Source organism: Chelonia mydas, chromosome 7 (genome assembly GCF_015237465.2).
Source record: "Chelonia mydas isolate rCheMyd1 chromosome 7, rCheMyd1.pri.v2, whole genome shotgun sequence".
NCBI lineage: Eukaryota > Metazoa > Chordata > Testudines > Cheloniidae > Chelonia > Chelonia mydas.
In genome coordinates, this window is record NC_057853.1 from 83,362,266 (window position 1) to 83,376,176 (window position 13,911).

At 42.9% G+C, this 13,911-nt stretch overlaps 1 protein-coding gene across 5 annotated transcripts in view; it reads left to right on the top strand.

Moving 5' to 3' along the window:
• LRRC20 (leucine rich repeat containing 20) overlaps positions 1 to 13,911 on the top strand; it is a 131,070-nt gene that overhangs the window by 31,054 nt on the left and 86,105 nt on the right. For 2 of the 5 annotated variants that reach the window (XM_043552362.1, XM_043552363.1), the window contains exon 3: positions 6,421 to 6,570. The exons of 2 other annotated variants lie outside the window; for them this stretch is intronic. In XM_043552362.1, the coding sequence (XP_043408297.1) occupies positions 6,421 to 6,570 (150 nt within the window). Of the gene's footprint in view, positions 1 to 6,420; positions 6,571 to 12,598; positions 13,124 to 13,911 lie in introns of those variants that run through there. One more of the 5 variants, XM_043552365.1, reaches the window with a different exon arrangement.

The following is a 13,911-nucleotide window of genomic DNA, read 5'->3' on the forward strand; positions in this document are numbered from 1 at the left end:
ATGGTAAGGCCAATTAGTCTGTGGAATGATCTCCCAAAGGAAATGGTGGAAGACTCGCTGCCTGAGTAGCTTGACACTAGCCTGGACAGAGTACTGAAAAATTTCATAGAATCATAGAAATGAAGGGCTGGAAGGGAGCTCGAGAAGTCATCAAGTCCAGCCCCCCCTGCACTGAGACAGGACCAAGAAAACCTAGACCATCTCTTGCAGGTGTTTGTCCAACCAGTTCTTAGAAACCTGCAGTGATGGGGATTTCACAACCTCCCTTGGAAGCCTATCCCAGAATTTAACAACTCTTTTAGTTAGAAAGTTTTTCCTAATGTCTAATCTAAATCTCCCTTGCTGCACATTAAGCCCATTACTTCTCATCCTACTTTCAGTGGACATGGAGAACAACTGATTACCTCATCTTCATAACAGCCCTTAACATATTTGAAGCCTGTTATCAGGTCCCCGCTCAGTCTTCTTTTCTGAAGACTAACATGCCTAGTTTTTTTTTAACCTTTCCTCGGGTCAGGTTTTCTAAAACTTTTAACATTTTTGTTGCTCTTCTCTGGACTTGCTCCAATTCGTCCACATCTTTCCTAAAGTATATTGCCCAGAATTGGACACAGTACTCTGGCTGAGGCCTCATAGAATTTCAGGGTTGGAAGGGACCTCAGGAGGTCATCTAGTCCAACCTCCTGCTCAAAGCAGGACCAATGCCCAAATAAATCATCCCTCACCAGTGCCAAGGAAAGGAGGACAGTTATCTCCCATGTCTTACATAGGATACTCCTGTTAATACACCCCAGAATGATGTTAGCCTTTTTCCCAACTGTGTCACATTGTTGACCCATATTCAATTTGTGATCCATTATAACCCCCAAATCCTTTTCAGCTGAACTACCAACTAGCCAGTAATTCCCCATCTTGTAGTTGTGCATTTTTTGCTTCCTAAGTGAAGTACTTTGCACTTATGTTTTATTGAATTTAATTTTGTTGATTTCAGAACAATTCTCCAATTTGTCAAGGTCATTTTGAATTCTAATCCTGTCCTCCAAAGTGCTTGCAACCTCCCCTTCCCCCAAGCAATGTGTCATCTGCAAATTTTATAAGCATCTTCTCCACTACGTTATCAAAGTCATTAATGAAAATATTGAATACTACTGGGCCCAGGACTTCCCCTGCGGGACCCCATTAGATACGCCTCCCAATTTGTCAGCAAACCATTGACGACTACTGTTTGAGTATGGTCTTTCAAACAGTTGTGCGTCCATCTTATGCACCTTATAGTAATTTCATCTATACCACATTTCCCTAGTTTGCTTATGAAAATTTCATGTGGGACTGTGTCAAAAGCCTTATTGAATCAAGATCTATCACATCTACTGCTTCCCCCCATCCATTAGGTCAGCAACTCTGTCAAAGAAGGAAATTAGGTTGGTTTGGCATGATTTGTTCTTGACAAATCCATGCTCTCTCTTCCTTATAACTGTATTATCCTCTAGGTTCTTACAAATTAATTGTTTAATAATTTGTCCCAGCATCTTTTGAGGTATCGAAGTTAGGCTAACTGGTCTATAATTCCCTGGGTCCTCTTTGTTCCCCTTCTTAAAGATAGTTACTATGGCTTGGTCAACGTAAGGCAACTTGCATCAACCTAATTATGTCAGTGTACACACTACAGCCTTGCTCCGACCGATGTAAGTGCCCTACTACAGTGACATAACTGCACCTCCAAAAGAGGCATAGGCCTTATGTCAGTATAATTAGAGTGATGCAGTGCCTGTGTAGACACTGTGTTTACTTATCCCAGGCTCCCCGTGGTGGGTAGTGGGAAGCCAAGAGCCCGGACCAGGGGGGCAGCCGGCTCCTGGTGGGGAGCCGAGAGCCTGGGCTCTCAGCCCCCTTCCCCCCCCACTGCCCATCTTAAGTCTGTGGAAGGGCCCCTGGTGAGGACAAACACCACCAACAGAAGGAGGGTAGTGTGTACATGTACTACCACAGTATGCTTCTAGTGTAGACTTGCCCTATGTTTGCCATTCTCCACACCTCTGGGACCTTGCCTGCCCTCCAGGAGTTCTCAAAGGTAATTGCTAATGGTTTTGAGATTGCTTCAGCTAGTTCCTTAAGTGCCTTAGGGTGAATTTCATCAGGCCCTGCTGACTTGAATACAATATATTTAACTTAGCTTAATATTCTTTTACTTGTTCTTTCCCTTTTGGCTTGTGTCCCTTCCTCCTTGTTGTTAATATTAAGTGCATTGAGTATCTGGTTGCCATTAACTTTTTTAGTGAAGCCTGAAGCAAAATAGGAATAAAGCACCTCAACCTTCTTGATGTCGTCATTTTTTAGTTCTCCTTCCACAGTGAAGTAGAGGACCTGCACTTTTCTTTGTCTGTCTCTCGCTCCTAATGTATTTAAAGAACTTCTTGTTGTCTTTTATGTCCCTTGCTAAGTGTAACTCATTTTGTGCCTTTGCCATTCTGATTTTGTCCCTACATGCGTGTGTTATTCTTTTTTACTCCACCTTAGCAATTTGTCCATGTTCCACTTTTGGTAGGATTACTATTTGATTTTCAGGTCATTAAAGAACTCCTGATGGAGCCATGTTGGCCTCTTACTGTCCTTCCTGTGTTTCCTTTGCTTCAGGGTAGTTTGAAATTGTGCTTTTAATCTTGTCCCTTTTGAGAAATAGCTAGCTCTCCTGAATTCCTTTATCCCTCAGATTTTCTTCCCATGGGGAGCTTACCTGTCATTTCTCTGAGTTTGTTCAAGTCTTCTTTTTTTAAGTCCATTGTCCTTATTCAGCTGCTCTCACTCTTTCCTTTTCTTAGAATCATAAAATCTATAATTTCTTAATCACTTTCATCCAAATTGCCTTTCACCTTCAGATTTGCTACCATTCTCTTGGTCAGAATGAATTCTAAAATTGCTGAACTTCCTCCATTTTTCTGAAGCAAAAATTTGTCCCAAATACATTGCAAGAACTTACCTGAAATTTTGTGTTTTGCCGTTAAGTTTCTCCAGGGGGCAGTGGGGCTCAGGCTTCCAGCTTCAGCTTTGGGGTGGGAGGTGGCAGGCTCCAGCCATGGGCTCTGACCACGGTGCTTTGGGCTCTGGATTTTGGCTGCGCAGCGGCTGGCTCCATCTCCCGGCTGCAGGGCTCAGGGCTCGCCACACCACTCCTGGTCCCTGCTGTCCGCCCCCCCACCCCCAGGCCCTCACCCATCCATCCCATCACCCCTGGCCCCTGCTGCCTCCCTACCCACCTCCCCATACAAGGCTTAATTTGTCCCCCGGCTTGGCAGGGCTGAGTAAGTCTGCTTCTGTGAAAAGTGATGTTTGTATGTTTGTTAGTATCACCTTTCACTGCCTCCCAGCTAGCTAACAAGTCTGCTGCTGTGAAAAATGATACTAACATACAAATATCACTTTTCACAGAAGCAGACTTACTAGCTAGCAAGTCTAAAAATAAAAAACAAAAAAAGCAGAAGAAATAACAACAAAAAAGCCAAGAACATGCAAAGCATTTTATTTGTGTTTCTATTCTGTTTAGGTCCAGTAAAGAATAGAGACCATTGTACATTATTTTTATTACTGAGTCTGCAAAAGAACCCCTACATAAATAAATTGCTGTGATTTGGACATGTATATGTGTATATTTATTTGTTTTTCTAAAATTAATTAAGTATTTTAGGAAAAACTGACATAGTGGCTACCAGCAAAAGTTGGTGGCCACACTCTGAGGCCACCAAAAAATTTGTTGTGAAAAGCCCCGCTCTAGTTCATGTATCATCAGTGATGAAGTCTCTGCAGGTGAAAGCCTGTGCTCAGTTGCACCTGTGCCAGCCTCTTACATCTTTGCTTATCCCAGTAAGGCAACTGGAATGCAAATGAGTTCCACAGGTAGCTCTGCAGTTGGAATCTGGTTCTCAATTGTGTCCATGAAGCATGAGCTCACGGTTTCCTATCTGTGATGGCTCTGCAGGAAAAGCCATACAGTGTTGTCACTAAAGTCAACAAAGGTGATTCTGAATCTGTATGGGGAATGGACCTGTTGCATTAGACACGGGCTACTTATACATAGTTCCTGTTTCAGAATAGAAATGCCCTTTGAATCTGGCTTATGTAAAGCCTTCTGGCACAATTAAAGGCCCATCATTCTGAACATAAGAATGGCCCTCCTGGGTCAGACCAAAGATCCATCTAGCCCAGTATCCTGTCTTCTGATAGTGGCCAATGCCAAGTACCTCAGAGGGAATGAACAGAACAGGTAATCATCAAGTGATTCATCCCCTGTCGTTCATTCCCAGCTTCTGTCAAACAGAGGCTAAGGACACCATGAGGAGGAGGAGAGCTTCTAGAACCAAGGATTTCCCATCTTCTGACACTTATACATTTTCCTTAGCATTGGTAAGGTGGGAGGGATAGAGACAAAGACAAAAAGATGGATAAGTGTTTATCTGCATATTTAAAAATCAACATGAATTTGAAGTGTGGGATTATGATTGTAGAGACAACATGGAGTATGTGATGAATGGGGATTTAGTCAGGTCATTAATCACTGTGTGTTTACACTGTAAACTGAGGCAGATTGTTTTTCACTTGGGATTAACCTCAAAGTGATTATAAGAATTCAAGTTTATCAAAACCAGCGGTGCTTCTTGCATACTATGCTTTGTTCTGCTAAACATGCCTGTGTACAATAGTAGATAGAGTACTGTATATGTCTGTAATGCAAATTTAGAGTGGAGATAGAGGTGAGTAGGGGCTTGAGGGAGCTAAGGAGAGAAATTCAATGAACAGCAACATACTGGAAAGGCAGATTTTGATTGCTTGCCTTCTGAAGTGGGCAGTTTGTTAGCATCACAGAACAATTCCCCCTACTCTCCTAGGAAAGGAAACCAACTCTCTGTTCCACTAAGGCCCTCTAATCACTTCTCAGGAGGCAAAATCACATGAAGTGCTTTTTGCTCAAGGAAGTTCTGAGATACTTGATATATTTTTATAGGTGTTCTAGGGCTCTCACCACAATACATTAGGGAGGTGTAATCCATCTTTCCCCTCATTTCCCCCAGAGAGATAGAAGAGCAACAGATGCTATACTTGACATTCACCAAAAGGCCAAGGAGAAATTATTGATCCTTGCTAAGAGTAGCAGGAGGGGCATGTTCCACTGTCGGTGAGGCACAATCCAAAACAACAAACTGACTGATAGCAAAGACCAGTGGCTAGCCAGATCAGTTTTAACAGCAGAAATATAAATCATCGCTTCTAGTTTACGTTTCTGCCAGTTTAAATGGATGGTACCAATGGGAGGCTACAGCTGTACTGTGGAGCAGCAACACTGCCTCCTCCTGCAGGCAGCCAGTACAAGCCTAAAAGTGTGTGGTATTGGTCAGGGAGGAGTATGGGCAGGATGGCTGAGGAATCTCTAATTCATTACATACCCATTGCAGCCTCTACTAGCAGGATTCCTATAGACATCCTGGGTAAAAAATAACCTTCCTTGCCCGGGGTGAATGCCCTCTCCTCCTGTGGTGCAGGCATCCTTGCTGGCACCTCCCTGTGCCAGTGAATCTTGCCCCTACATGTAAGGGGACTGGGCTCCTATCTCTCAGCAGCAGCCACTACCCTTGCTCCTCTCTGCCTGACCACATGTAAGTTGTTAAATGGCGCATTATAGGCTGCAGAGCTTTCAGGCCAGCCACAAGTACTTTGTACCAGAAGCTTATTATACAGCTTGTGCGTGTGCTGCATGTATCTCCCAGGTACCTGTTCCATCTCACCACTCTGGCCTACGTCATGGCTCCCCTGAAGTCCCTTTGTGCTGGTGCCATGGAGCCACAAAGCAGCCACATATTCCCCCAGTGCAATACCTTGGTTCAGGAAGCCATCTATCTACAGGAGCCAGAGGGCTAGCTCTGTGCCAACCCTTGGAGGAGGCTCTATTCAGGAACTGAGGGGCATTTCATGGGTCGGAGGGGGAATGGTTGGGGGTTCTTGCATCCCAGCAATTTTAATCACTGTAATATCCCATGGGAGTCATTGCCGCAGGAGCACAAGCTAGGGTTTTGGGTGAGGAAAAAGCCCTCAGACGAAATGTCACTCTCCTTGCTGTGAAAAAGTCGATGGGGTGGAGAAATTGCATCCACAAAGCAAAAACTAATATATTCTCATATCTCTAGGTAAACTTTAGGCTGTAATAATCCTCTTGCACAGTCTTGAGCTCCTCTCAGTAAGGAATGTCCCCTGTTAAATGCAAACTGATACTGCACCAGTAACGTTAGGAGTGTGACAATTTGTCTCGTCTTATGCTGTTCTCTAATTCTTATGGATAGAATAAAATGTATGAACATGGTAGTAACTTGAAGCATTCTGTGCACACTATCCTGCTCTGCATGTTTGTGTCCTTTTTTCTTTGTTTCACTACAGATTTGGCTGACTGCAAGTTGATGATGTTCCCTATTGGCATTTACAAAGTCATGAGGAATGTCGCCGAAGGGATACATCTCATAACTCTGGCCAATAATGAACTCAAGTCTGTGACCAGCAAATTCATCACCACCTTCAGCCAGATGAGAGGTAGGAGTGAGTCTCCTGAAGTAACCACAAAAAAAAGGAGAGATAGGGGTAGACCTGTTTCTTGCTAGATGCCTGTAACACAATGTTTTTGACACATGGATCTGCAGCTGTCTTTGTGAATGGTGCGCTGAATAATGGATATAGATTCTGTTACAGCTTGTGCTAAATGGAACACAATATTTCTCATTATTTTCATTCTCATACTGTATTACAATCTCTATATAGTATGTTGGGATCTGTTCTTTCACAAAATAAACTTGGCTTCCAGTAATCCCTAATGTGAGACATGGTATTAAGGGCTGACTCCCTTAAATGAATATTACAGTCGTATAACTCCTGATCTGCACTTCTGTAAGGGAGATAAGAATCTGGTGTTCTATCTTGACAATGTGCCTGTGCATAAGATTACAGATGCTATATATCAACAGTGAGGTGAATTGGCAGTGCTCTGTGGTGTCACAGGACTTGAATAATAGGGAATATTGCAGATCAAGACTGAGGTCCATTGGCAGAGCTGTGTGGAAAGCTTATATGTTGCCAACCTGCACTTACCAGGCTTTTGTCAGTCCACTCAAATTCAATTTTTGAGGTGACAAGTTACTTATATCTACTTAAAATCTAGGATGAGAAATTCACACAATGAACAACCAGTGCCGGAGCTAGAAATATTTTTGTTAACACGATTATCATACAATACATAACTATTTCAGCAACAAGACACTCTGTTCAAAAACTGCTTCCTTCTCTTGAAAGAATGGACATTTTGTCATCACTGTCTACCATTTATTTTTGGCAACTGAAGAAAAGCTTGGAGGCTTTGCCACTTTGTGTGAAATGAGAGCACAATCTCTCTTTTTTTGAGATATGTAGGTGAAAACCCTTATCCAAAGCCTATATAATTCAATGGGAGAGTGCACTTTCAATTGGGTCCTAACAGGAGTCGTCTCCTAGTTGCAAAGGATGAAAGTCCCCCCCCTCCCCCGGTGCATGGCTAAGCCACTTATCAGAAAAGTACCTATTGTACTTGGGGGCAGCAGTTGCTTCCTTGCCACATGCCAAACTTATCATTTACTAATTTGATGTCTCAGTCACACCATAGTCTCTCATCTCTTTATATACCCAGTTTTTGTATCCAGCCTTTTGGGTTCATCTGTACTATGTCTTTTAAGCTTGTAACCAGGTCATATAGCATGATTAATTTTAAATATGGTTTATGTCTATATACAGCATTGTTACTTGCTGTGGAAGCTTAGTAGCATGGAAGCTAACCTTACCTTGTTACACCCCTGGATAACTAGCCATGAGTGTGTACAGAAGCTGGGACTGGATGACAGGATGGATCACTCAATAATTGCTGTTCTGTTCATTTCCTCTGAAGCCTCTGGCGCTGTCAGAAGACAGGTTCTGGACTATGTGGACCATTTAGTCTGAGCCAGTATGGCCATCTTTATGTTTTTATGTACAGGGAGGGTGATTAGGGTTCCTACATCTTTTTCTTCACATTCTTGTGCCCATATAACTCTGGAAGGAAGTCTTGTCTTATAATCTGAGAATGTATCATTTTTCACAGATACATATTTTGATTTATTAATTACATAACTGTGGTGAGGTGACTATGAATGAAATGTCACTGCCAGTGCATCACTTCTCCCTTCCACCTACCATGATTTCAAGGTTTACATTAAACCTTGGAAGTGCAGCTCTCTTTATCCTTCCTGACCCTCTATCTATATTACGGAAAGGGGCACTTATTCCCTCTTCCATGTTCCTTCTGAACATTTCCCCTGAGTATCTGATTATGTTTCCTTCCCAAACCAATAGTACACCCTAACTGAAAAAGCCAAGGCTCTATGCCGATAGTAAATGGTGGTATCCTAGCAGTGACTGGATAGCTGGGGTAATAATGGTTTGTAGTTGCTGGAATGTAGTCTTTTACTGACTACAAGAAGCTTTTTTGCCAGTAATGTCTTGTGAACGTAGGCAGGTGCAACTTAAAGGAGTGGGCGGGGAAGTGGGGATGGGAAGCTACTTTACTGTTGACGGAGATGGCCTAATGTTGATCATCAAAACTTATCACACATCATTTTTGCACTCCTGGAAAAATGGTGTTTGCTAGCTTATTTTGTTATAACCATTACGGCTGATTTTTTTTTAAAGTATTACTTTTATTTTGTAATGCAAGTAGCCAAAATAACCCAATACAAAGAGTGAGTGAGTCATGTCTAGACTCCTTATAAACAAGTGCGTGAAATAATATTTAGACTAGATTAAACCATTTCAAGAATTAGTGTTGACATGTCAGCTGTCTCTCTTTATTCAGAGCTGAGGGAGGTTAGTATTTAATTCTCCGTCTCCTCCATGTTGAACATGGAGGCCACAAAACAGTGGGGTTTTACATGGCAGACTCCAGTCCAGGGCTTCCTTTGAAGCTGAAATTTCACAGGATCTTTGAACGATTTTTAATTAAATGTCTGTTTTTTCATGGGCTTTGGGGTTTTCCTCCTCAAAGCTGCTAAACTTAAAACAAAAAATTCTTCTGGCTCAGTGAGGAGGGTGAATGTTGCACTCTCTGAGAAGTGACAGGCAGCAAGCCCCAGGAATTCTGTTTCCAGGTAGTGAGGGGCTAAGGTCCACCCCATGGGATGGGTGAGCAGACTGCATGGAAACTCCCTTCACTGAGCCCGAGCCAGAATCCGTGGCATGAAAGTAGGGTAAAGTGATTTTTTTTCCTTTTCCTTAAAGCCCCCTGCCTCTCCCCTAAGCATGGGATGCCATTTGCATAGCTGGCAGAGTAAGCAGAAAAGTTTCACTGGAGCCTTCTGAATCTCAGGGGAAGCGGGAAAGCAAGGTCCCCTCCCATAGTAACCAGGAAAAAGAAATTCCTTGTCCCACCTAGCACATATATATGAGCTATGCTGAGGTGGTTGAGAAGGCCACAAAACATCCCCCTTTCCCACAAACTGTTTCAGGTGGAAAGCCTCAACTGCCGTGAAAGGTATGGGCTCCTGTGACCTTTTTGATACCAGTGTCTCATTTGTCCTCAGTGGTTCTGGCTCACTCCTCGTTCTGCGCAGTTGGCTCCACTCAGTCCACACCCAGCAGCAGGCAGCGTTGGTGAAGTGATTCAGAACCCCTTGTCTGGGAGGTGGGCCTACTTCCTCTCTCCTTCCAAGGGTCCCATAGGGGTCCATTAAGTAGCTACTATTATTTTCAGGGAGATAATGCAGGTTACAAGTCTGCAGACTGTCCTTTCAATCTACCTGGAAATACACTGTTCTCCTCACAGGACCTCTCAATTGGCACTCTCAGGGGTTTGGCCCAGGGACTGGTGAATGATATTGGTTACAGTCTGCACTTAAAAGGGCAGCAGAAAGTCTTAAAACCTCTTATGAAAGTCTCCCTTCTAGATCCTCTAAAGAGAAGGAGAAATAACTAAAGCTGGGGCTTTGAGCAGGATACCTCAACTCCTCAGCCAAACTTCCAGCATTAAGCATGAATAAGGGTTTAATTTCATGGGTGCTTACGGTTTTTAGATCAGCTAGACTTTGAGTTCATCACAAGCCTGGTTGGAAACCTGTTGATTTAACCTCTCTACATCCAACTTCAGTTGGAAAACTAAAAAAGTGTAAGGAAAAGACATTCAAAAGCAGAGGTTATGGTCCCCTTATCTCAAAAAAGGTCTAAAAGGCCTCCTTTATGCCTTTCCCCCCCTCAGCCACTAAGCTTAAAGATGGTTGTGAGGGAACAGGCCACAATGATTGTCACCTTTTCATTACACTTCAGGTTTTGGTTCTTAGATCTAAATTAGATACAGTTAGAATCTCGGACAGTGAAATCTGGTCTCCCCTGTGAAATCTGGTCTTTTGTGTACTTTTACCCTATACTATACTTTTTTATACTATAGGGTAAAAGTATATACAAGTATACAGCGTTTCTCAAACTGGAGGTCCCGACCCAAAAAAAGGGCCTCAAGTCTATTGTAGAGGGGTCACAGTATTGCCACCCTTACGTCTATGCTGCCTTCAGAGCTGGGCGGCGAGAGAGCAGCAGCTGCTGGCCGGAAACCCAGCTTTGAAGGCTATGCCGCTCCTGGTGGCAGCGCTGCCTTCAGAGCTCAGCACCCTTTCAGCAACTGCTGCACTCCAGCTACCCAGTTTGAAGGCAGCACAGAAGTAAGGGTGGAATACCCTGAACCCCCCACAATAGCTTTCAACCCCCTGTTGGGTCGTGACCTCCAGTTTGAGAACGCTAACTTAAGGGCTTTACATGTTTATATTTTGCCATTTTTCAATATATATTCATGCTCTGTTACAACTCCGTGAAATTTAAGATTTAAATATCTGAAATCATGACATTCAAGATTTTTAAAATATGACCATGAAATTTACGAAAATGGATCATGAATTTGGTAGAGCCCTAAGAGATGAACTACATCCCACTGTGAAGCCCATCTGACATGGAGGGAACTGAGAGAGGGGAAATTCTGACTTATCGGTGAGTTTTCATTCTTGGACCCTCCACTGTCTAGGAAGGAATACTGCAGAAAATGATCTGGGGATTATAGTGGATCACAAAATAAATATGAGTGAACAGTTTAACATGTTGCAAAAAAAGTGAACATAATTCTGCGATGTATTAGCAGGAGTGTTGTGAGCAAGACACACGAAGTAATTTTCCAGTCTACTCAGCATTGATAAGGCCTCAGCTAGAGTACTGTGTCCAGTTCTGGAGAAGAGAAAACTGAGAGGAGACATCATAACAGTCTTCAAGTACATAAAAGGTTGTTATGAAGAGGAGGGTGATAAATTGTCGTCAGTGGATATGGAGAGGACAATGGGCTTAATTTGCAGCAATTTAGGTTAGACATTAGAAAAAAACTTCCTAACTGTATAAGGATAGTTAAGCATTGGAACAAATTATGTAGGGACATTGTGGAATTTCTGTGTCTGGAGGTTTTTAAGAGCAGATAGACAAACACCTGTCAGGTATGGTCTAGATAATATTTAGTCCTGCTTCAGTGCAGGAGCTAGACTAGATGACCTATCCAGTCCCTTCCAGTCCTACGTTTCTGTGATTCAATGTCAGTCTGATCCTCCCTTGGAGGACTGCATTATGTGAAGGGCTTTTTTCTGGATATTTCTCACTTAAATAGTTTGAAGGGGAAGAAAGTGTTCTTCTAGGAAACATTTACACTTTATGTCAAGTCCCTGCTGCAGATAATTTAGTTGAATAGCACTTCTAAACTTTTGTGTCACTAGTATTTTTTTTTCTTTTCAAGTTTTGGAAGCTATTGTTATGGAAAGCTCTTCCTGAGGGGCAATCCTAAACCCAGGCTCAGAAAAAAGATTTACTCTGCCTCTAGTTGCCATGGAGACAAGGAACACCACACAGTGAACTGTCTGACATGGTGAAATTTCATAGGTAAAACAGAATTTTCCCTTGTGCAGGCGTTCAGGGGAGTGGGAAAGCACCTCTTTCCAACCAATTTGCACACAAGGCCAAGAGTACAACAAGATTCTGTCAAAGGGAGAGCTGGAGTCGTTTGTGTGCTGGCTCATTTGCTTGTTTAAGTGGCACAGGTGGTCTTTTGGCTCTAGTATGGATTGTTAATGGGCTGAAGGCTTGTGCTAGAGACAGACCTTGATGAATAACCCTCTTCCAAACATGCTTGAACCATGAGAAAGTTCAGATCCAGGTACAAACATCTCTGTGCAATCTCTACATCATGGATTTTGCTGGTTGCCTCCTTCGTCAGTGCAGCCCCAGACAAACAAACAGGTCACAAGACAATGCTGGCACCTCATCTGTCTGCCCTTTCACTATGTAAATTCTTCACGTTATCACAGATCTAGAAGAATGAATCCAGGTCCCCTGTGCTACCGTTAAACTTCTTAGTTCGGCCCCATGCTCCTGAAGAAATGTAGTTCAGCAAGCAGTTGCTTGCATCTTTATTTTAAATTATTTCTTTAATATTTAAGCATATGAAATAGCTTTTCCTTCTCCTCCCCCCACCCCCACCATCTTACAGGACACTGTTTGCCTGAAGACGCTTGGCAGAAGCAAAGAACAAATCCTTCAAAACAACAAACAGTTATCTCTGTGTGGCATACTTGGTTTTATTTTGTGGGGGATTTTTGTTTTTTGAAGGACAGGACAGAGCAGGGGAAAAACAGAAACAACGGTGGTATTATTCTTGATCTAGTGCCATAATGGATCTCCTAGGTATGTTCGGAGACATGAGACTGAAGGCTGAGTGTGCCCAGCAACCCAAAAGGGCAGATATGATGTAATTACATATCCTGGACAGTACTATGATACTGATTAAATGGCTGCCTTGAATGCTTTGGCTGAATTCTGACCTGAGTGGATTTAGTCTCATAATTATACAGCTCAGACTTCTAGGACCAAGTGTACTGGTGTGAATCTAGATTTAACTCTGGTAGTTTACACTGGTTTAAATGAGAGATTACCGATGGACATCATACCAGAAGGACTGAAGGTAAAAAATCCATTACAATCTACGTACCATACAGACTATGCTGACAGACTGTGCCACACACTGTCAAAGAAACTGTGGAACCACCTAATCAACATCCTCTACAGCAAACAGGGAAAGATTAAGAATGAGCTCTCAAAACTGGATACTCTCATAAAAAAACAACCTTCCACACAAACTTCCTTGTGGCTGGACTTTACAAAAACTAGACAAGCCATTTACAACACACACTTTGCTTCTCTACAAAGGAAAAAGGACACTAAACTATCTAAACTACTACATACCACAAGGGGCCACAACAGTGGTTCCCTTAACCCACCCAACAATATTGTTAATCTATCCAGCTATATTCTTAGCCCAGCAGAAGAATCTGTCCTATCTCAGGGCCTCTCCTTCTGTCCCTCCACCCCCATGAACATGATACAGTTCTGTGGTGACCTAGAATCCTACTTTCGACATCTCCGACTCAAGGCATATTTCCAACACACCTCTGAACAGCATACTAACCCACAGACACCTTCCTACCAACACTACAAAAAGAAGGATTCTACGTGGACGACTCCTGAAGGTCGAAACAACAGACTGGACTTCTGCATAGAGTGCTTCTGCCGACGGGCACGGGCTGAAATTGTGGAAAAGCAACATCACTTGCCCCATAACCTCAGCCGTGCAGAACACAATGCCATCCACAGCCTCAGGAACAACTCTGACATCATAATCAAAAAGCTTGACAAAGGAGGTGCTGTCATCATCATGAATAGGTCGTAATATGAACAAGAGGCTGCTAGGCAGCTCTCTAACACCTCATTCTACAGGCCATTACCCTCTGATCCCACTGAGAGTTA